Source organism: Capricornis sumatraensis, chromosome 2 (genome assembly GCF_032405125.1).
Source record: "Capricornis sumatraensis isolate serow.1 chromosome 2, serow.2, whole genome shotgun sequence".
Lineage (NCBI taxonomy): Eukaryota > Metazoa > Chordata > Mammalia > Artiodactyla > Bovidae > Capricornis > Capricornis sumatraensis.
In genome coordinates, this window is record NC_091070.1 from 127,356,719 (window position 1) to 127,381,613 (window position 24,895).

At 41.4% G+C, this 24,895-nt stretch overlaps 1 protein-coding gene across 1 annotated transcript; it reads left to right on the plus strand.

Moving 5' to 3' along the window:
• The first annotated feature begins 3,175 nt into the window (after positions 1-3,175).
• VTCN1 (V-set domain containing T cell activation inhibitor 1) lies at positions 3,176-11,854 on the plus strand. Its single transcript, XM_068966642.1, has 3 exons — positions 3,176-3,335; positions 8,337-8,615; positions 11,730-11,854. Exons 1-3 carry the CDS (start codon positions 3,176-3,178, stop codon positions 11,852-11,854), a joined length of 564 nt encoding a protein of 187 aa, XP_068822743.1.
• The last annotated feature ends 13,041 nt before the right edge of the window (positions 11,855-24,895 follow it).

The window sequence follows — 24,895 nt, forward strand, 5'->3', positions numbered from 1 at the left end:
GTCTGAGCCACGAGGGAAGCCCGGAATATCTGACCAAATGGCTGGGTACTGTGTGACCCAGTAAAGCTAACACATAAAAGTAACCATCAAAGTGTTTACAGGACTTACACATATGATTACGACAGTTTTTCCTTTGAAAAGCTTACTAATTAGTGCCAGAGACAGACTAGAGACAAAGTAAAGGGGGATAGATGCTACAATAAAGGCGAAGAAAAGCATTCAGGGAGAGTCAAGAGAATCTATTAACTCTGCTTTGGCAGATCAAAAAGAGTTTCATGTGAACCCCTCAATCTGAATAGCCTTGAATATAAGTAGAATTTGGACAACTGGTGATAAAGGAGAAGAAGGAATTATAAACTGTAGGTGCAAGATGAATAAGTGTGTGTGTTGAGATGCACAGTACAATTATAACCAGTACTAGCCTGCAATATCTTGGATATCAATCTGTCAAGTAAAAACAAATAAAAAGCAAATTAAATCTTTAAAGCAATGTTCAAGAAAATACGAAAGCAAGGGACTTCCCTGGTGGTCCAGAGGCTCAGACTCCATGCTTCTAGTGCAGAGGGCCTGGATGTGACCCATGATCAAGGAACTATATCCCACATGCCACAACTAAAGATCTCATGTGCCATAAGGCCTGGCACAGGCAAATAAATAAAAAGAATAAAAAGAAGACGCCAAGGCAGAGAAAACTCTTTTCTCATGATGAGGTCCTCTGTTAGAGCCCATTTGTGAGCCCCACTGTTTTAGGATTCTGTTCAGGAAGAGATGTGTCAAATTTGTTATTACATTGAATTTTTTATGTTCTTTCTTTTATTGAAAAAAATCAAGTACATCTTTGCAAAAATAAAAATAGAATTTTGTTAGAGCAGCACAAAAGGGAAAGAAAGAAAAGGCAGGGGATGGGGTATGTTGCACTCATATTACACAGCTAAACTGCAGACTACCTTCTTTCATATTTTTTCTCCCAAATCTCCCACATGAATGGCCATTCATGGCAGTTACTCCAAAGCCTCTCATTTCCCATACTCTAAAGCCTCCAAAACATCCTTCCAACTCAGCCTATGCACGTGTTTTTGTTTCCTCTGTTTCCTTTTTACTGATAATTTTTCTTCCATTAGTAGCTCTCTGTTCTTTATAATATAAATTCATCTAGCTTGCTTCTCCAGTTCTGTCCCACATCCATTACCTTCATCTGTTTATAAAGGCCTAGGAGCTAATGAGACATTTCCAACCCCTTATGGGCTGGAAGACACAAGAGGCCAAAGATATCCCTATGTTCATAATGTCAACCTCTTTAATTTGAAAAATAGCAAGTATCCTTTGCTTATGTATTTTTCCATTGAAGGCAGCAAATAAATAAATTGCTTGATATGCAAACTACAGTAGCAGAAAGTACAGCTGGAAAGGCAGCAATAAGGGCTAATATATATGGGCATTTCCTATGTGGCCCGCAGCACTTCACTTTGAAGGCCATGTTGTTAGTCTGAAGTTTACTCCACAGCCCTTGGCAATCATGGAAGGTCAGTGATTAGAAAACTGACATGGGGGACTTCCTTGGTGGTCCAGTGGTTAAGAACCTGCCTTTCAGTACAGGGGATGTGGGTTCCATCCCTGGTTGGGGAACTTAAATCCTACATGCCACAGGGCAACTAAGCCCATGTGCTGCAATGAAGATCCAATCCAGCCAAAACAAAAATTCAGAACTAAAAAATAACAAACAGTATTTTTTTTTTAATTGAGATGTTCAGATTGTTCTTTAAAGTCTACCTGGATGCAAAGATGAGTGGCAGGAATACCAGTAAGGAAGCTGAGAAGTCCAGCTGAGAAGTGCTCAGTACCCATCATATGTAGGACTTTCTTGGTTGTAAGAAAGAGATGTTTGTGCAGACCATTATAATCGGTGCTTGTTTAAAGGATACTCAGAAGGTGCACAGAATCTAGACCTGAAAACCTTCAGGATCTAAGACAGCACTGAGATGGGGGCACTCCCTTCATTTTTTCCTCTCATGGCCTCCCCCACACTTCTTTGGGTCTGTACCTCTCTCTTCTTGAGCTCAAAGACCCATCCTTCTCCTTAGCTTCACATCCAAATCACAGGAGGCTCTCAAGAATATTCAGTTAATTAAATCATCCCATAGACATCTTCAATCAGCAGCCTCCAGCACAGCAAAAAGAGTTGGTCAGTCCTTTACAGACTGAGTGGGCAACTGTAGAAGAGACAGTGGACATGGCTGTCACCATAATTAATACTTTCACTTGGGATATGTTTGGAGAGGAGGGTGTGATTTCCATCTTTGGCCCCAAATCAACTGAGTACCATTCTTCATTTATACCATAGCTAGCACTCTAACCTTGATCAAGTCACTTCTATTCTCTATGCCTTAGTCTCCTTATCATTCAGGTGGAGATAAAAGTAACAGCACTTTAGAACTTGGCATCCTTCAGAATTATTAGCCACATTTAGTTAACCTGAGATTTCATTTCTATGCCACTTCTGGTTAACTAAGAATAACAACTACCTAATATGGGTAATTACAGTTTGCAAATCAAGTTCACATCCATTTGATTTTGATTCTCACAAGAGCTCTTTAAGGTAGGTAAGACATATATCCTTACCTCCAATTTTTTGAAATCCAGAGGTGTAGCCAAGTTCGCAAAGCTCGTAACTGACCAAACCAGAATTGGAATCCTCATCTTCAAAACTCAAGTCCAATATATTCTCCTCTTGTTTGGTCTCAAGGTTTTGGTTGCTTGCTCTCAGAAAGCTATAGAATAGCTTTTTTTATCAGCTATTGGCAGATCTGCTGTAGGTATCAAAACTATTGTCTTAATGCTCTATTATGTCTTCTTTTTTCCTGACTCTCCTGTTTTGTATATTTCTAATTTATTACAGAAGTCACTGTTTGGCTTTTTAATGATGAAGGATTTGGTGGCAGCTGTTCCAAAGCTTCCCTTGGCATTGACCCTTGTTTCCTGAATTTTAGGAAGACACTCCATCGCAGTCACTACTCTCACCTCAGCTGGGAACATCGGGGAAGATGGCATCCTGAGTTGTACTTTTGAACCTGACATCAGACTTGCTGATATCGTGATACAGTGGCTGAAGGAAGGTGTCATGGGGTTGGTCCATGAGTTCAAAGCAGGCAAAGATGTCCTGTCAAACCAGGATGAAATGTTCAGAGGCAGGACAGCAGTGTTTTCTGATCAAGTAATAGTTGGTAATGCCTCTCTGAGGCTGAAAAATGTACAACTCACGGATGCTGGCACCTATAAATGTAACATCATCACTTCTAAGGGCAAGGGGAATGCTAACCTTGAATATAAAACTGGAGGTAAGTTACTTTTGAAAAGTGGGAAAGAAGGGGCCAGGAGATATTTGAGACTAGAGAGTCTGAATAGCTTCTGAGTGACTAATATCCAACAAAGACCATCTGAAGTCTGTTAGCTGCCATCCTTGCTGTCTAAGACCCACACCAACTCCACTATAATACTAAGTCTTAAAATCTTCTGTTCAGGACTCTAGCCTCTTCTGAATTTCCTTATATATCCCCTGAAATATTTTTCCAAAATACTTTTTCTCCCTCAGTAGCTCTCTGTTCTTTCTCTTTTATGGTAGCCTTCAGTCTTGCTAGTGAGAGAAGACTATATATAATCTGGTCTGAGACTTTCCTGTTCTAAGTGGGCTCTGAAATCAGTGCCTCCAGGGACTCACAGCAGTGGAAACCATTATAGGAGAAGTTCAAAGGTAATTGACCAAAACAATATTATCCTATAAACTCACTAATCCTTCTCCACTAAAATCCACACTTCCTTACCAACTAAATTTAACATTTTCTGAACTTATGTACAAGGGACTCAGATACTGTAAGAGTATAAAGATGATTAAGAAAACAAAGATAATCGTCTTCCCTTCTAGAGCCAGAGCTCATAGTGTAGAGCTCATACAGTTGAGGGTCAGGGCAGAGATAAGAAATATGTGTAAAATCTATAATAATTGGTAAAGTGTATTAAATGCTTGAAGAGAAGATATAGAATGATTTGGGGATTCAGAGATCATATCCAAATGCATAGGGAGTAAAGGGATGGGAAGGCCCCCATGGCGAGAATTTGACATTTAGTAGGAGCCTTGAAAGATAGAAAGTATTCTGAGACTTCCCAGCCTAAGTTAGTCTGCACAGGTCTTTCTTGGAACTCTCATGACATGTATATGTAATGGTCTGAAGCACAGATCTAGAGACAGACCTGGGCACGTAACAGTGGCCTGGGCAAGGGAACCTCACTGAGACTTAGCTCCTCCATATTAAAACAGAGATTAAGAGAGTCACATTAAAGGTACACTGGGGCCAACTGAAAGGACTTCCAGTGGCAAAGCTGGAATGATCTGAGCAATAACATAAACAACATAGTATTAAATTATAACTAAGTATAAAATAAAGATACAAGTCCATTCTTACATGAGTGAGATGAAACAAATTTTCTTTACAGATGAATCCCAAATAATATTTTTAGATCTCGCCTCTTCCGAGAGGTGGAGCTTAGAACTTCCTTGCTCCCCCAACCACCACACTTAGGGTGTGTTAGTAAAGTCCAACTTCCAAAGAAACCTAGCAAACACAGCCTCAGCCAGGTGATCAAAGTTAACGTCCTTATGATTAAGTCTTGCTGACTGCATATACTCTCTGATGTGACATAATGAGAACGGCACTTTAACTTCTAGTGTTTTCCTCTCCAAAATCCAAGATCTCAGTCTAATCATGAGGAAATCATCAGACAAATTCCAATAGAGGACATCCTACAAAATATCTAGTCAGTACTCCTCAATAGAATGGTAAAGGAGAGATCTCTCCAAGAAAATTAGAGATACCAAGGGAACATTTCATACAGAGATGGGCACAATAAAGCACAAAATGGCATGGACCTAACAGAAGCAGAAGATATTAAGAAGAGGTGGCAACAATACACAGAAGAACTATACAAAAAAGATCTTCATGACCCAGATAACCACGATGGTGTGATCACTCACCTAGAGCCAGACATCCTGGAATGTGAAGTCAAGTGGGCCTTAGGAAGCATTACCACAAACAAAGCTAGTGGAGGTGATGGAATTCCAGTTGAGCCATTTCAAATCCTAAAAGATGATGCTGTGAAAGTGCTGCACTCAATATGTCAGCAAATTTGGAAAACTCAGCAGTGGCCACAGGACTGGAAAAGGTCAGTTTTCATTCCAATCCCAAAGAAAGGCAATGCCAAAGAATGTTTAAATCACCATACAATTGCACTCATCTCACATGCTAGAAAGTAATGCTCAAAATCCTCCAAGCCAGGCTTCAACAGTACGTGAACCGTGAACTTCCTGATGTTCAAGCTGGATTTAGAAAAGGCAGAGGAACCAGAGATCATATTGTCAACATCTGTTGGATCATTGAAAAAGCAAGAGAGTTCCAGAAAAACATCTACTTCTGCTTTATGACTACACCAAAGCCTTTGACTGTGTGGACCACAACAAACTGGAAAATTCTTCAAGAGATAGGAATACCACACCACCTAACCTGCCTCCTGAGAAATCTGCATGCAGGTCAAGGAGCAACATTTAGAACTGGACATGGAACAGACTGGTTCCAAATAGGAAAAGGAGTACGTCAAGGCTGTATACTGTCACCCTGCTTATTTAACTTATATGCAGAGTACATCATGAGAAATGCTGGGCTGGATGAACCACAACCTGGAATCAAGATTGCTGGGAGAAACATCAATAACCTCAGACATGAAGATGACACCATGCTAATGGCAGAAAGTGAAGAGGAACTAAAGAGCCTCTTGAAGAAGGTGAAAGAAGAGAGTGAAAATGTTGGCTTAAAACTCAACATTCAGAAAATGAAGACCATGGCATCTGGTCCCATCACGTCATGGCAAATAGATGGGGAAACAATGGAAATAGTGACAGACTTTATTTTGGGGGGGGCTCCAAAATCACTGCAGATGGTGACTGCAGCCATAAAATTAAAAGACTCTTGCTACTTGGAAGAAAAGCTATGACCAACATAGATAGCATATTCGAAAGCAGAGACATTACTTTGCCAACAAAGGTCTGTCTAGTCAAAGCTATGGTTTTTCCAGGAATCTTGTATGGATGTGAGAGTTGGACCATAAAGAAAGCTGAGCACCAAAGAATCGATGCTTTTGAACTGTGGTGTTGGAGAAGATGCTTGAGAGTCCCTTAGTCAGCAAGGAGATCCAACCGGTCCATCCTAAAGGAAATCAATCCTGAATATTCATTGGAAGGACTGATGCTGAAGCTGAAACTCCAATACTTTGGCCACCTGATGTGAAGAACTGACTCATTTGAAAAGACCCAGATGACAGGAAAGATTGAAGGCGGGAGAAGAAGGGGAAGACAGAGGATGAGATGGTTGGATGGCATCACCGACTCAATGGACAAGAGTTTGAGTAAGCTCCAGGAGTTGGTGATGGACAGGGAAGTTTGGCGGGCTGCAGTCCATGGGGTCACAAAGAGTCAGACACAACAGAGTGAGTGAACTGAACTGAACTGAGTACTCCTCAAAACTGTCAAGGTCATGAAAAACATGGAAAGACTGAGAACATGTCACAGACCACAGGAATCTAAAAAGACATGACACATAAGGGCAATGTGACATTCTGATTAGGATCCTCCAATAGGAAATGGGCATAGTGGAAAAACTGATAAATTCAAATGAAGCCTGGAGTTAATAGTAATATATAAAAAATATTAATAGTTTCTCAGTTTTGACAAATGTGTCATGTTAGCGGAATATTAGCAGAAACTGAGTAAGGAGTATACAAGAACCTTCTGTACTATCTTTGCAACTTTTCTATAAATCTAAAATTGGACTGCAAGGAGATCCAACCAGTCCTCCAACCAGTCCATTCTGAAGGAGATCAGCCCTGGGATTTCTTTGGAAGGAATGATGCTAAAGCTGAAACTCCAGTACTTTGGCCACCTCATGCGAAGAGTTGACTCATTGGAAAAGACTCTGATGCTGGGAGGGATTGGGGGCAGGAGGAGAAGGGGACGACTGAGGATGAGATGGCTGGATGGCATCACTGACTCGATGGACGTGAGTCTGAGTGAACTCTGGGAGTTGGTGATGGACAGGGACGCCTGGTGTGCTGCGATTCATGGGGTCGCAAAGAGTCGGACACGACTGAGCGACTGAACTGAACTGAAAATTATTCCATGTACTTCCCTGGCAGTCCAGTGGTTTAGACTCCATGCTTTCAATGCAGGGGGCACCGGTTCGATCCGTGGTTGGGGAATTAAGACTCCAATGCTGCAGTGCGTGGCCAAAAGATAAACAAAATCATTCCAGAATTAAAAACTTATTTTTTAAAGTGGTCACAATAACAGATATACCTGAGACTGTTTCGACAAACAAATGAAATAATGTCTAGAATTTGGTCCACAGCCCAGAGCACACCCTCAATAAATGGTGGTTCATTGTCATGTACACTCAGGTTCCCACATCATCTCCCAGGAGCTCATTCCTAACCTGTTCCAAGTGTGTGAGTCTAGTCTCCCCTGCTATGCTGCAGGCTCTTTAAGGGTAGGCCAAAACTGTCCTTCCACTTCTCAGTCAACACTAGCACAGTCCCGGGCAAAGGAAGATGCTAAATATATTAATAATGTGTGTCCTGCCCTTTTGGCATGATAAACATTTACTGGCCAAAGTCCACAACTTAACATTTTTTACAAGTGTCTCTCTGCCTAGATAGATGAGGAAGTTGGTTTTAATTTCAAAATGTACTTGCCAGCCCAGGGAGAATTATCTTAGAAGAAAACAAATGCCTGTCTTTATTCATGGATACCAGGGCAATCCCTACCCAAGCAAACTTCAAATCTCCATGATGACAAGTCCTGTGTGTGGAATTTCTGTGGGTGATAGGTGAATGCTCTTTGTTTCTTCCTTCTCCCTTCCCACCCTAACTTTACCCTCCAGGCCGAAAAATACATAAAATTCAGGAGGCTTCACAGGTGCCTGGGAAAATAAACACCCAACTTCCCTAGCTAATAAAATTTTTTGTATGATCACTGGAACTCCTCTTATGTGGAGAAATTTATCTGTGTAACATTACATCTAGAACATAGGTCCTCAGAGTTTGTGATATTGGCCCGAATGTTGTGATATATAGTAATACTATGAGCAAATCACTTTTTGCATCTATAATACAATGAGCCATACACAGCCCACTGGGAAAGTACTGAGTCACTTCAGCGTCTTTGTTGTAAGGCCTAGCACCTCAAAGGCTATATTGTCTTATCGTCCAACCTTGACATCTGTCCTTTTGACCTGCAGCCTTCAGCATCCCAGAGGTGAACGTGGACTATAACGCCAGCTCCGAGAGCTTACGATGTGAGGCTCCCAGATGGTTTCCCCAGCCCACAGTGGTCTGGGCATCCCAAGTTGACCAGGGAGCCAACTTCTCAGTAGTCTCCAACACTAGCTTTGAGCTGAACTCTGAGAATGTGACCATGAAGGTTGTGTCTGTACTCTACAACGTCACAATCAACAACACTTACTCCTGTATGATTGAAAACAACATCGCCAAAGCCACAGGGGATATCAAAGTGACAGGTGGGCTCCTTCACACTTGTGCTATGAGTTTATTGCGGTTATAATCAAGTATAAATTAAAAATTTGATTTCTTTTACAGATATATTATGTACCAGGGTACAGAAAGTTTCACTGAGACCTCAATCACAATTCCAGTTGAGACGGCATTATGTAAGAACAAAACTAATACAAAACAGTATTTATGGCCTACAGAGCAAAGCTGACAATTAGTTTTCATTTGTATGCCTTCTTACTGCCTGGAGAGCAGTGTTTAGGATTCTGAGGCCCTGTCTAACTCAGAAGGATTGCTTTGGTAAAGCAGTATCTAATAAAAAAAATCATCTACATGAGAAAAAGAGAGTTCTTCCACTATCCTGTGGAACAAACTGACGACTGTACCAATTAGAACGGTTTCAGTTGCCTATAACACAAAACAAAATCAACTCAGGCCTAAGATAAAAGGGTATTAGGATATCTCATGAAACCAAGGTCAGGAAGTAGAGTATGACTTTAGGAACAGCTGGAACCAAGAACTTAAATTCCATTGGTATTCTTTGTCTCTCATTTCTAGTTTATTCTCTAGTAAATTCTGTCTAATTTACTCTCCTTTTGTTTTAGTCAACAGGGAAAAATATGGTTGCCAAGAGTTCTTACCTTTAAAAGTCTCTTTCACTCAAGAGAGTGACTAGACTGAAGCTCAGTCCCTCAGTCTGACTTGACATTCCCAGGAAGGCTCAGCTTCGGTCAGCTACTTGTGCTTAGACCAATGAGACAGTACTTGCATGACAGGCCTTCCCAGAAGAGAAGGGAGAATAAAGGGTTAGCCATTTAAAACAATGAGTGTTAACAAGAGTATCTCAGTTTAGATCTCAATTAAATGCTCCAAACTATATAACGGATGCTCCTAATAGAAATGGCAATAACTGAACAAACCACAGAAATTGAGCACAGCTTTTATTCAGTGAGCAGTTTCTTTTTCAGTGCCTGCTTATCGGATACATTAGAACGAGTGTTCCATATACCAGCAGTAGGACTATATACAACTTTTAGAAGTGTGACATAGCTCAAAAATCAACATAAACTAACATAACTCCTTTTTACCATGTGCAGGGTAAGTTTTTAAACAACTGAAAGAGACTGTGAGGTTTATATCCTGTGTTCTCTTATTGCTAACTGGGGTCACTCACTCAACAAGTATCTATTGAGTGAAGCAATTTGTAAGTCCTACGAAACACTAAGATGAATAGTGCAGTTGTCATAAGAGAAGTTAATTAGGGTGAATACGGTGTCTAGGGGAAAGAGTTATTATGAGTACAGTGGCTCAATAGATGAGAAAGAGTTCAAGCTGGGTTTTGAAGGGAAAAAAATGACTTTAGTAGACTAGAAAGGCATGAAGCCAGGAGCCTATATCAGTGTCTGGGGGAGAAATTACAAGGATCTTAACTTGGGCAGTGACAATGGGAAGGAAAGCGGGAAGAATCAAAGGTTAATGAAGAAAATAATCTACAAGCCTTGGTGACACAAATGTGCAGGACAAGAGAAGGAATAACTTGAAAGGGGTCTGATATTTCTACCCAGATTTCTTAGGAGGTTAGTAATGCTACCAAAATCAACGATAATGAAAATGCAGGAAGAGCAATGTGTTTGGTAAGAAATTAAAGATTTTAGAGATGCTGTGTTGAAAGTGTCCACTGTGAACAAATGCAGAGATGTCCAGTGCTTAGCACATGATCCAGCACATGACAAGCCTGGGGGAGGCTGCTTCATTCCTACGCCACAGACTTCTTCCACGGGAAGAGTCCCATACTACCAGTGTAACCCTTCTAGTCTCTCTCTTCTCCCCTCTTTCCCTCTTTCTCAGAGGAGGAGGAATTAACTTCACCCCATCAGTGAGTTTATTAGGGGAAGCATAAGTTGCTCAACACAAGAGCTGAGCTGCTTGTGTTATTCTATAACATAAGGAATTATGTTCCTTTCTCTCTAGCTAACCAGAAATTAGCTCCTCTGAGTCATCAGTTTTCAGGGGCAGGATTTGCCCTTGCAGGAGAAAGCAGGCCCCGGTCTTAAGACGCCTGCAGCCTACTTCCCTGCAGACAAAGCATAATTCTTTATCATCAGCTTTATCAGGAATAAAGGTGATTTTAGTCTTCCAGTTGCCTCACTTTTTTCATCTTACTCTTTAACTGGTTCAGAGCTCAGTGGGGGAGAGGGTGTTTATTGGACTCCTTTGAATTCAAACAACAAGCACTCAAAAATATTTGCTGAATATTACATTTTTAAACTGACATACAGTAGTAGTAATTATAAATACAGATGTGGAATTTAGGACAGAATTGGGGCTAAGGAGGTGGATTTAGAAATGATCAACTTAATGGAAGCAATGTTTATTAGGCTTGAGTGGGGTTACTGTTATTTTTATAGCTAATACTTATTGAGTGCTTACTATGGGGCTAGGTTCTACTCTAAGTGTTTATACATATTAACTCATTAATCCTCATAAGAACCCTAAGAAGTTGATTATTATTTTAGCCTTATCTTATAGATGAAGAAACTGAGGCACATATAGATTAACTTGCCTAAACTTGCCTGAAGTCACACAGCTATTAAGTGTCAGCGTGAAATGAACTAAATGACACTGGACTGTCTAGGGAGAAAATAGAGTAAAGAATAATTTAATTCTTCACTTTGGCCTTTCTCTACTTCAAAATGAGAACAATATTTTCTCATTACTTGGTAGTGCTGTGATGAAAGCAAATGACACAGAACCTGTAAAGGTCACTGTCTAGAGGGAAAAAAATGTGTCTGAAACCAAGGACTGGCGGTGGCTGTTGGTTTAGCCTATTTTTTATTTGGTAACCAATAGCAATCTGTTTATTGGCATCATTTTTCATTTGGCTGAGTGCTCACTGGACTGGAAGAGAGAATGGAACATCTCTCAAGAAAGGGAAAGCTCTGCTTTTAAGACAGTTACAGAAAGGTGGAGAATGGGTTACAAAATTCCCCCCAAATTAGGGCACAAGTTATATTAGGAACAACTCGTTCTTCTTTGGGGGTACTTTTCTTTGTTAACCAGCCATGTGAAGAGGACATCACCTTTTCCTCCTTGATCCTGAACTTTTTTCTCTTCCTTTACAGACTCGGAGATTAAAAGGCGAAGTCACCTACAGCTGCTGAACTCAAAGGCTTCCCTGCGTGTCTCTGCTTCTTCTGCCATCGACTGGGTACTCTTGCTGCTCTGCTTTTATCTGATGCTAAAATAACATAACTTGGTTACACAGAAACATGCAAAGTCATTGTATGACAGGTGAGATGAATCACAAATGGTGTTGGGGATCCTCTGTGTATGATTGTGCTCGTGTCCCTAACAAGAATCAAGCAGCCCCCAGCATCAGCCTCAGAGAGAAACATTAATAATGTCAGGGCAGTAGGCACTATTTCCACTGCAATTGTAAAAGGTAAGCACTTGTTAACAAAGAGTATAGACCTCCCTGACAGACTTACAGGAAAACCAACTCTATACAATTCAAGTATTTGTATAAATTCAAACACCTTTTCGTTTATTGAGTCATCCTTGAAGGAAAACAGCTTACTGAAAGCGAAAGAGCTACTTGGCCCTGACTCATTTCTCTGAATTTCACAAAGAAGCATGACATGAGCATAATCACATAAGCAGCTTCTCCCCACCCAGCAACACCCCCCAACAACAAAGCCCCTGTTGACTAGAGACTGGACAAAGCACTCACCAACTGGCCTTCCTGCTGAGACTTCCCGCTGTCCCTTCAGTCCTTCGGCTCTAATTATTGGTAGGACATTTCTTTCTAAAGATTGTTCTGTACGCAGGATTTGCATACCACTGAGCTTATGAAGTTACGGTCAACACTACCACTTTACTCAGTGGACTGCCACCATGCACCAGGCTCACAACCTTAGAGCTATTTTTGTCCCCCATCTGTTCTCAGGTCAATTTGATACCAAGCTGTACAGTATTTGCCCATATCTTTCAGACTACCCTAATCCAGCTTCATCATTTTATGCCCCAACTAGTTCTAAAATCCTGTACTTATCCTTCCTCTCTTTCGGGTGATAGGAAACAAGCAGCCAGAATTTAAAAAATTCAAATGCTATTTTCATCATAGCATTCCTTTACTCTGCAACCTAAAGTGACTCTCAGGGCACTGTCACATCAGAGTTAAGTCCTCAGCTCTGCAGTCACACTTCTCTAACTTTTTCTTCTTAAGCTTCCTCCTTCTCTCAGCTATCTACCACTGCTCTCTGTCCTTGCTCCCTCTCTCTCCCTTCTTGGAAATCTCCTCTACTCTATGGTAACTCAGGTCCACACTTCCTTCACCCATTTCCTAATGGTCCTTTTATTTCACATCCCTTCGGTGAGTCTGTATAATTTGTAGTATCTTACACTCTCTAAGGCACATATATTCTTTGCCTAGATAAGTCCTCAAAGGCAGGCAAAAATCTGTTAGCTGCTTTGCTTTTTTGAGTATGGTAAAAAAAAATTTATTTTTTTTTTAAAAATAGTGATTGAATTAAAAATATAATGTTATATATGTGGATAAAGGTAGTACATGAATATTATAAAAATTGCAAAGATTACAAAAATTGCAAATAATTAAATTAGAGGAAACTTTCTTTTGGGGCTGCTGTGGTGATCAGGTCAGATCATGTTTCCTGAGTTAAGCTTGTTTTGCTATAAACAACATGCGTTTGTTATATAGATTTTTGTTTGCACAGATTTTTGGATTGTGTTTTCATTTTCATTTATCTCCAGGCATTTTTAAAATTTTCTCTTTGATTTCTTTATTGACTCATTGGTTGGTTAGTAGCATGCTCTTTGGGCTCCACATGGTGGGTTTGTTGTTGTTGTTTTTTTTTTTTTGGCAGTCCTTTTTCCTTATAGTTGACTTTTAGTTTCATAGCATTGTGATTGGAAAAGATGTTTTTACATGATTTCAATTTTTTTTTAATTTACCAATGCTTGCTTTGCTGCACAGCAGCATGTGATTTACCCTGGAGAATGTTTTATGTATACTTGAAAAGAATATGTATTCTGATGCTTTCAAATGAAATGTTAGGTAAATATATATAAAATCAGTAAGGAAACACTAGCCTTAAATGACACATTAGACCAACCGGAGACTTTATACTGTCTGGATGACCTGTCCATTAATGTAAGTGAGGTTTTAAAGTCCCCTACTATTATTGAGTTACTGTTGATTTCTCCCTTTACATCCATTAATATTTGCTTTATGTATTTAAGTGCTACTATAGTAGGTGCATAGATATTCGCAATTGTTATATCTTCATCTTGGATTGATTCTTTGATCATTATATAGTGTCCTTGTTTCTTATAACAGTCTTTATTTTAAAGTTTATCTCATCTGATGTAAGTTTTGCTACCCTAGTTTTCTTTTGATTCCAACTTATGTGGAATATCTTTTCCCCCCTCACTTTCAGTCCCTGTGTATCTTTAGATCTGAAGTGAGTCTCTTGTAGGCAACATACATACAGGTCTATCCATCCAGCCACTATTGATTGGAGCATTTAGCTGATTTAAATTTAAAGTAATTATTGATATGTATATTCTTATTGTCATTTTTGTTAATTGTCTGGGGGGTTTCTTTTGTTAAGGCTTTTTTGCCCCTTTCTTCTTTTGTCCTCTTGTGATTTGAGGACCACCTTTACTATTATGTTTGGACTCCTTTTACTTTTCTGTGCACCTAGCGTAAGTTTTTGGTTTGTGGTTACCATGAGGCCTTTAAATAGCAATAAAATATACACATGATTGTATTAAGTTGCTGATCTCTTAATTTCAAAGTACAACTCTGCATTTGGGCTCTCCTCCCGTCTTGATTACTGTTTTCAATATCACATTTCGCATCTCATTGTTTTACGTATCCCTTAGCTGCTTACTAAAGATAGAGATGATTTTTACCGCTTTTGTCTTTCAGCCTTCCTACTAGCTTTGTGCATGACATGATTCCCTACCTTTATGTCTGCCTTTACCTATGAGCTTTTTCCTATCATAATTTTCATGGTTCTAGATTTGGCCTTTTCTTTTAAAATTAGACAAGTTCCTTTAACATTTCTTGTAAAGCTGGTTTGGTGGTGCTGAACTTTTGCTTGCCTGTGAAGTTGCTGATATCTCCATGGAATCTGAATGGGAGAGTCTTACTGGCTAGAAATTTCTTGCTTGTAGCTTTTTCCCTTTCACCACTTTAAACATATTGTGCAATTCCCTTCTGAACTGCAGAGTTTCTGCTGAAGAGTCAGCTGATAGCCTTCTGGGAGTTTGCTAGTATGTTATTTGTTGCTTTCCCCTTGCTGCTTTTCATATTTTTTTACCTTTAGACTTTGCCATTTTAATGACAATGTGTCTTCATATGTTCCTCTTTGGCTCCCATGTGGGACTCTCTGCACTTCCTGGAGTTGGATGTCTACTTCATTTTCCAGAGGGAAGAAGTTTTCAGCTATTATGTCTTCAAATATGTTCTCAGTCCTTTCCTCTCTCTCTCTTTTCCTTCTGGGACCCCTGTAACATGAATATTAGTGCACTTGATGTTGCCCCAGAGGTCTCTTAAACTCTCATTTCATTTTTTTTTTTTTCTGTTCAGCATCAGTGATTCCACTACTGTCTTTCAGTTCACTCATCCATCATTTGCTCTAATGTTGATTCCTTCTGGTATATTTTTCATTTCAGCTATTCTATTCTTCATCTCTGTTTGGTTGTTCTATATATTTTCTCTTTATTAAAAACGTTTAACTTCTCACTCTTTGTGTCTCCCTATTTCTTTGATCATCTTTACAGTCACTGCCCTGAACTCTTTCCCAGGTAGACTGCCTAGCTCCGCTCGGTTGTTCTCTGAGGTTTTATCTTGTTCTTTTGTCTGGAACACCTTGCTCTGTCACCTCATTTTGCTAAGCTGTTTGTATTTTTATGTATCTGGTAGGTTGGTTACATTTTCCCACCTTGCTGCTAAGTCACTTCAGTCGTGTCCGACTCTGTGCGACCCCATAGACGGCAGCCCACCAGGCTCCCCTGTCCCTGGGATTCTCCAGGCAAGAACACTGGAGTGGGTTGCCATTTCCTTCTCCAGTGCATGAAAGTGAAAGGTGAAAGTGAAGTCGCTCAGTCGTGTCCGACTTCCACCTTGGAGAAGTGCTGTTTTGTAGGAGACCTCTTAGGTGTCCCAACAGCACACTCCCCTCTCATCACCCAAACTATACGCTCTTGAGTACTTTATATGAGGGTTGCATGGGTCCTCCTGTTGTTTCAGGTTGTCTATGTGGGAGGTCTAGTAGGTTTGGTTGACCCCTAGTCCAATTGGTATCCAGGCCATCCACATGAGTTGAGGCTGTGAGCTACAGGGGCAGCTGACTATGGAACCTTAAGGGGACTCAGGGCTAGTGCTGGGTCATGGATGGCTGGAGTCAGGGTCCAAGGAACTCTGATAATGTTGTCTGGTGAGTGACAGCAAGCATGTCAGTGCCAATCTGCTGGTGGGCAAAGCTATGTCCTGGAATCTGGTTGCAGGGCCCAGAGCTGGTCTTGGATTGTTGGGGCAGGGGGAAGGGGCACTCCTGATACAGCTGGGACCAGGGTCTGGGCGTTTCAAAGTTTGTGTTGGCCTGCTAGAGGGCAGGGCTGGGGCCCATCTGGTTCTCAGGGCAGGGTCTGACTTGCTGGTAGGCAGGCTAGGTCTGCAGGCTCTGGGATTGCGGTTTTTTGCATGTAGTGTCTGCCCCCTTGTGGCTAAAGCTGGCCCAGAGGCTAGAACAGGCTTCCTGAAGGGCAGCATCCAGGCCCAGGGGATTCTAGGGCTGGTACCTGCCCACTGGAGGATGGAGTTAGGTCCTGGGCCCTCTGGTGGGTAAGGCCACATCCAGAGGCAGCTATGGTCTCAGGTAATCTTAAGGCAGCCAGTATGCTGATGGGCAGAGCTGTGTCCCTGCCCAGTTAGTTGCCTGGCCAGAGACATCTGAGCACTGGTGACTCATACTGTTGAGTGGGGCCAGGTCTTGGTGCTAATGAGCTACAGGCAGAATTACACACTGGTGTTTGTCAGTGTCCACATGGTAGAAGCTCCCCAGAATGGCTGCCATCAGCAGTTGTATTCCCAGGGTGACGTGCAGTTGCTTCCTGCCTTTCTGGGAGACTCTCCGGGATCAGTAGGTAGGTCTGACCCAGGCTCCTATCAGATTACTACTTCTGCCTGGGTTCCAGCGCATGTGAGACTTTATGCGCACCCTTTAACAGTAAAGTCTTTCTTCCCCAGCTCTTTTGCTCTCCTAATAGTAAGCCCTGCTGGCCTTCAAAGCCAAGTGTTCTGGAAGCTTATCTTCCTGGTGCAGGACCCCTGGGCTGGGGAGCCTGGTGTGGAGCTCAGATCTCTCACTCTTTGGGGAGTACCTCTGCAAGGTAATTATCCTCCCGTCTGTGGGCCACGCACCTTGGAGTAGGGGACTTGATTACATCACGAGTCTGCCTCTCCTACCTGTTTCATTGAAGCTCCTTCTTTACATCTTTAGTTGCAGATCTTTTCTGGTAGACCCCAGTCTGTTTCATCGATGGCTGTTCTGCAAATGGCTGTGCTTTGGTGTGCCCATGAGAGAAAATGAGCTCAGGGCCTTTCTACTCCACCATCTTGGCCGGGGATCTCTTGACCTGCTTTTCATTTTTTCTCTTGTTCCCCAAACACTATGGTGCAGTGTACAGAAGAGATTTTTTGTAAGGAAATCTACCAATTTCCATCATTTCCAAACTCCGTGGTTGTCACTGGAGGGAGGTTTCTCTGAGGAAACTATCCTTTGAGGATCTCATTAGAAGGAACCCTTTCTTCTTTCCTTGATTCTCATAACACTGTAAATGAGTTTTTAATATACTACAGCTAGATAATCTGATCTATAAAGTATAGCCTATTCATCTTCATTTGTATTCCCGTATAGCAGTGATTTACAATCTTTTTTTTTTTAATAAAATAAGACATACAAGAATATATGTTCACATGCAGTATGCAAAGAGTTATATACTGTCACCTGGTTAGCTATAGCTTCATTTTTTTTCTCTCTAGAACTATAGGGGGGTAACCTTAAATCATTTTTTTTTAAAACAAATGAAGAGATCATTACTTGAGATACACATTATAACTTACCATGACACTTTAGGTCACACACATTCCTTGGCTGAGAACTCAGAAGTCATCTTTCTACTTCCATCTAGAAGCTCGCCCATAGCTCCCCTCTCAGTTCCTGTTTGCTGTGAGGATGATCCCCTTACTAAGGGGAGACTCAAGTCATCTCCTTTCCCCTAGCGACCCATGACACCACGTGGCCTCAATAGACTATCATCAAAATACAGAAAGACAAATCCATTTCTGAACAAGAAATATACAGTGGAAGGGAGACTTTCAGTGTTTGATAAGCGTTTGCTGAATGGCTGTAATGGTGTCTTATTGCTATTATTTTCAGAATCCCAGGAATCTGTAGAACTATTTCACCACAAGATATGACCTAGTTTTATATTTCTGGGGGGAAATGAATTCACATCTAGAACTCAGGAGTGAACAAATAAGATCAAGAAGCAGAAAGAAGCCAAAAGCAACCCACGGAAGACTTCAATATGAACAAGATAAATTTATCTTCAAAGACATATATTAAAAGTTGCGAAATAATTCATCTGAACCAGAGAAGTGTATTAATACTGCCAAGTAAAATGCATGTGGGACAAGTGCATCCCCATATCTCAGGGACCTCACCATTCCCACACAAGGAGATAATGGGATATTGCATCTCTTTTGTTGCTGAATCTTTAGCTATATTGCTGTGATGTTGCTCTGAGGAAGTTTCTAGAAAGTTCTGATTGTACTATAACCATGTTTTATAATCCACAAATTAAACTGTAGTGGATTCAGTTAGAAGTTGATAATGTGCTGCCACTTCACAATTTAGAGGCGGCTGCATTTTAGTGGGCTTCCCTAGTGGCTCAGACTGTAAAGAATCCGCCTGCAGTGTAGGAGACCAGGTATGATCCCTGGGTTGGGAAGATCCTGTGGAGAAGGAAATGGCAACCCACTCTAGTATTCTTGCCTGGAGAATCCCATGGACAGGGGAACCTGGAGGGCTACAGTCCATGGGGTTGCAAAGAGCTGGACACGACTGAGTGACTAAGCATGCACGCACACATTTTAATGATGGGTCGAATAATTCACTTTTCATTAAAATGCAAAAATGCCCTGGCATCTCCTCCCACCTGACAAATGCCAAGAAAAAATGTAGAAAATGATCATAATTTTAACATTAAAAATGTAATTGGGTGACACTGATTTTCTAAACTATGTCAGCATCTTATTTTTAAAACAAACTAATGCTATTTTACTTCTCAGATGATGCTTATCCTTGAATGGTCCAGGGAAAGGACCTCTCATCTTGACCATGTGTAATATTATGTCATCACAAGCTTTGAGGCTGCTTCTTTATATCCTGATCAGACAGTGATCACCTCAGTTTTCACCAGCATCTAGAGCAGTGGGACTCAAACAGGTGATTCTGTGCCACCCCCAGAGACAGTCAAACATTTTGGAGACAGCTTTGTGGTCACAACTTGGGGGTGCTGCTGGCATCTAGTGGAGAGAACCCAGGCCACTGCTCAACATCCTGCAATGTACAGGCCGTCCATCTACAGCAAAGAATTATCCAGCCCCAACAGGCAGCGGTGCTGAGATTAAGAAACTCTGATGTAGAGCAGAAAAGCATCTAGAAAAGAGGGGAGCAAACAAACCTGTTTGCTCCCCAAAACCAGGCATTAGCTGGTGTCTCTCTGGCTGCTGCCTCAGCAGAGCGAGCCAGAACTCAGTTTCAGGCAACCAGGAATTCCTGATGGGATTACCCTCAGCTGGTTGGAGCTCCCACTTGCCTTTCCTTTTTTTCCTACTCTACAAACCAAGTCCGGTGAGACAGCTGCCTGAATTTCACCCCAAGTTCTCTCACTCTGAATTTAGATCTCAGGACTCTGCCTAGTCAAAATTCAAATTAAGGCAACAAAAACATGTAACTTCCTTGAAGCAGAGACTTCCAAAAGCAAGGGCAATGAACCTTTGAAATGAGGCCCTCAGAACTGAAGCCCTGCTAGAAAAGAGGTTTTGTGTCTAACTCCCTCCCTGTATTTTTCACGTGGTGCCTACTGCCCTCCCTGGCACTTTGGACCAACTGTGTTTATATTACATTTTGTTATAGAAAACTTGACTTTAGAGTTCTGACCATTCAAGAGAAGGATTAAATATACATTTCCTATGCTGCTGTCTGCCTATTTTGTCGAAGAACATGAGTTTAAGGGAAAATGGATAAAAAACCATAGATCAGGTTCTAAAGATTAGTACTCAGCACATAGCAGACCTTCAATAAATGTTTGTTGAATGATGAATAAACGAATGAGTGGAAATGATAGGAGCCTATGGCAAGGTGGCTTGGTCTAGTTTCTAGTTTTCTTAAGGAAACTGCATTCGGCTTTACCAGCCTGCCAAGTCTCCACCTGGGAACATACAGTAGGCTTGAGGCAAATCTCCCATTTGAGGGAGAATACATATCAGTGCACAAACCCATTACCCTAGGATCAAAAAAAAAATCTGACTTTTACTACTCAGGAATTATTAAATTCTCAAATCTTAGGAGGTGGAAGGACTTCAGAATCCTCGTTCCTAGTCCTTCCACTTTTCAGATGAAGATTCCGAGGCCCAGGGTAAAGTGTGAGTAATTAGCTATCCTCAGGCTATATAAGTTGCCCAAAATCATACCAGCAGTTGGTGGAGGAGTAAAATATTAAAAAATTTAATTGCCAAAGGGCAAATTCCCAGGGGACTTTGAAATACCTCTGTTCTCAAAGGTCTTCTGCAAGAAGAGAATAACGCTAACCCTTGTGGCTCAGCTGGTAAAGAATCTGCCCGCAATGCGGGAGACCTGGGTTCGATCCCTGGGTTGGGAAGATCCCCTGGAGAAGGGAAAGGCTACCCACTCCAGTATTCTGGCCTGGAGAATTCCATAGACTATATAGTCCATGGGGTCGCAAAGTCAGACGTGACTGAGCAACTTTCACTTTCAAACTCAGAGAGTAAACCGTGAAAGCATAACCACTCCCAACCCATGTTGTTTCTTTGGCCTTGTCTCTGAGTACACAGTGGTGTGCAGATGCATTAGACAACAGATGCATCATATTACCTGAAGTACAAAGGCGAGAGCACGATGTACGCCACATCTAAGGAAGCGCAACTCTGGATGCCAAAAGCTAGCATACTTCTGAAGTATAACAGTTTGAAGGAACAAGTCAAACTTTGAGGAGAAGTATTGGCTACCAGCTATGCCCAGATTTGTTGTAAGTGTATACTGACTTCAATCTCTACATTGTTAATTGGGAGATGGGATATGCAGGGGGTTGTTACCACATAATAAGGATTCTATTAATGAAATTTGTAATTCCTAGTCTCCCTTCAGCTCGTAAGTCTCCTAACAGCCAATTGGCTGCTCTAATACATACTGTCCCAATATATGCCCAAGCGCCTTTCTCCTTCTAACCTTGTCTTATTTCTTTTTTGACATCAATCATCCAGGAGTTTCAGTATGCAAGCCATGAGTAAAAACTAACAGTCACAAAAACAGAACCTGAGAAATGCTCTCTTTTATCTTTCCTTAAATTCTACTTCCCTAAAGCAAAACTTTTATTTAGGCTGTCTCTGAGTGGTCCTCTGCACTATGGTTTCACTCTTCTCTTCTGTCTACAAATGCAGCATAACACAAACTCAGACATTGTTTTGTGTATTGTTTTTCATTGCTGAGTACTTGGACACTATTAAGACGATGACAAAATAAGGATGGGGCCTAGGTAGTCCTTAGAAGTTTGCTCTTAGAAAAGGATCAAGCAGATACTCCTAGGAAGCCTTATTTACTGATAGCACCTGCCAAAGAGGCCAAAGAGGTTAAGTCACCACTTAGAAGGGGGGGTCTGGAGTTGTCACTCAAGGAGCCTCTGTGTCTGAGTGGCACAGCTCCCCCAGATAATGATATGCCTGTCTCTTCTCAAAGTCATAACTGACCTGCAGCATTATCTTATCTCTTCAGTTCAAACCTAACTGTCTGGCCTAAGAAGTTTTCTTAGCATTTTCAATTTTAAGAGCCCTTGTGAACAAAGCTAGTGGAAGTGATGGAATTCCAGTTGAGCTATTTCAAATCCTAAAAGATGATGCTGTGAAAGTGCTGCACTCAATATGCCAGCAAATTTGGAAAACTCAACAGTGGCCACAGGACTGGAAAAGGTCAGTATTCATTTCAATCTCAAAGAAAGGCAATGCCAAAGAATGCTCAAACTACTGGACAACTGCACTCATCTTGCACGTTAGCAAAGTAATGGTCAAAATCCTCCAAGCCAGCCTTCAGCAGTACATGAACCATGAGCTTCCAGATGTTCAAGCTGGATTTAGAAAAGGCAGAGGAACCAGAGATCAAATTGCCAACAACCACTGGATCATTGAAAAAGCAAGAGAGTTCCAGAAAAACATCTACTTCTGCTTTATTGACTATACCAAAGCCTTTGACTGTGTGGACCACAACAAACTGTGGAAAATTCTTCAAGAGATGGGAATACCACACCACCTGACCTGCCTCCTGAGAAATCTGTATGCAGGTCAAGAAGCAACAGTTAGAACTGGACATGAAACAACAGACCGGTTCCAAGTAGTGAAAGGAATACATCAAGGCTGTATATTGTCACCCTGCTTATTTAACTTATATGCAGAGTACATCATGAGAAATTGAGAAATGCTGCGCTGGATGAAGCACAAGCTGGAATCGAGATTGCCGGGAAAAATATCAATAACCTCGGTATGCAGATGACACCACCCTTATGGCAGAAAGTGAAGAGGAACTAAAGAGCCTCTTGATGAAAGTGAAAGAGGAGAGTGAAAAAAAACTAAGATCATGGCATCTGGTCCCATCACTTCATGGCAAGTAGATGGGGAAACAATGGAAACAGTGTCAGACTTTATTTTTTTGGGCTCCAAAATCACTGCAGATGGTGACTGCAATCATGAAATTAAAAGACGCTTGCTCCTTGGAAGAAAAGCTATGACCAACCTAGGCAGCATATTAAAAAGCAGAGACATTACTTTGCCAACAAAGGTCCATCTAGTCAAAGCTTTGGTTTTTCCAATAGTTATTTATGGATGTGAGAGTTGGACTATAAAGAAAGCTGAATGCCGAAGAACTGATGCTTTTGAATTGTGGTGTTGGAGAAGACGCTTGAGAGTCCCTTGGGCTGCAAGGAGATCCAACCAGTCCAGCCTAAAGGAAATCAGTCCTGAATATTCATTGGAAGGACTGATGCTGAAGCTGAAACTCCAATACTCTGGCCACCTGATGTGAAGAACTGCCTCATCGGAAAAGACCCTGATGACAGGAAAGGTTGCAGGTAGGAGGAGAAGGGAACTAGAGAGGATGAGACGGTTGGATGGCACCACCAACTCAATGGACATGAGTTCGAGTAGGCTCCGGGAGCTGGTGATGGACAGGGACAGGGTGCTGCAGTCCAGGGGCTGCGAAGAGTTGAACATGACTGAGCAACTGAACTGAACTGAACCCAAAACTCTAAAAAATACTTCAAATAAGAACTTTATGGATATCTCGGTCCTGTATCACACTCTTTAAACAAAAGTAACACTCAGTTCATCTATCCTGTGAGTGAGTCACAGCAAACTGTAACCATTTCCTGTCTCTTTGCCTTCCATATTTGCAGCTGCCAAAATTTATTTGTAACTATTTATGTATCATAAGAAGAACTACTAGGTTTTCACAGATAAAATTCCAGGACCTTATGGTACTTAATATGACTTTGATGAGTTGGCTCAGATAGCCCTATATGACTCAAGTGGTGGGGCCAGGTCTCATAACAAGGGTAGATGAGACTGGAAACGTGACAAGTTTACAGCATAAACACAGCAGTTTCTATTAACAGCCAGCAGGTGGCCCCAGAAGAAGCCAAGTCACAGCCTGCTAAATGTGGATCCATGAGAAAAATAGTGATTGTCTTCAGTTCCACTCATCTTCCCTTTAATCCATTTTCTCCCATACAGCCCAATCACCTCTCCTCTAGGCTCTGAGGACTCTGTCTTTTCACCACTCTTTTCATCAAAACCCCCCATGCACCCCCACGCCAAGAAAAAAATGCTCCCTGGCATCTAGCTACACATGAGAAGGTAATTTCTCAACCACCACTTTCATTTGCTTAAGGTATTATCTTCCCATGAAGGCAAATCCTCACTTTATTGAAATAATGCTATGAGTAAAAACACCAAACAAAAAGTATCAAAGTAGTAAGAGATCCTTGGGGTATATCAAAGTAGACCAAAGATTCTCACTGAGGATGTGGGGGTGCTTTTTAATAATACATAAATCACCACCTCATACATAAATCACCAATTCCACCCTCATTGTTAGAATTAAGAATCACTGTGTAACATGAGATATATGAAGAGAATGTTACCTTTATAATCATTACTATTGTAGAAATATGAGATCCCCTGACACAAATTACAATCTTTAGAGAAGGAAAGAAATGGAGTGCCGCTTATGTCTCAAACATCATACTAGGTATTTGTCTCTTCAGTCCTTATAAGATGGGTATCACCTTGACCCAAGCACCGTCACCATTTTTCAGAGGAGAAAATAGGTTCTGAGAGGTTAAGTCACTTACCAAAGACTATACAGACAAGAGTTTGAAAAAGCATTCAAATTCAAATCTCTCATCCCAACCACACCATTTCTGAAAAAGCATGGGCATTTGTAAAAGTGCCATAAAAAGTGTAATACTGTGTGTGTGAGGGGCTTCCCTGATAGCTCAGTTGGTAAAGAATCCGCCTGCAATGCAGGAGACCTCAGTTCAATTCCTGGGTCAGGAAGATCTGCTGGAGAAGGGATAGGCTACCCACTCCAGTATTCTCGGGCTTCCCTTGCGGCTCAGCTGGTAAAGAATCTGCCTGCATATGTTATATAAATATTGGCTATCATGTTATTATATGTATTAAACTATGAGGATTCATTGGCGCTTTCAGCTTCACTGCTCAGGATGGTCTGCAGCCATCTGTAAGGAAGATGGACCCTCTCCCTGGAAGAGAGTCAGTGCTTCCTCAATTACACTTGGGCATTTTCCACCACAGCCCTTCCCTAATTCACAAAGCAGCTGGCAGTGAAATTTCAAGCCTCCTACAAACTCACTCTAACTTCACCTTGATGTGCTCCCAAAAGTCCCT

Excerpts from the sequence above, each read along its gene's own strand:
- VTCN1 (XM_068966642.1), top strand. The coding sequence starts at position 3,176 with ATGTTCAGAGGCAGGACAGCAGTGTTTTCTGATCAAGTAATAGTTGGT. Across the intron at positions 3,336-8,336 it reads CCTTGAATATAAAACTGGAG|CCTTCAGCATCCCAGAGGTG; the intron begins GTAAGTTACTTT and ends TTTGACCTGCAG. Across the intron at positions 8,616-11,729 it reads AGGGGATATCAAAGTGACAG|ACTCGGAGATTAAAAGGCGA; the intron begins GTGGGCTCCTTC and ends CTTCCTTTACAG.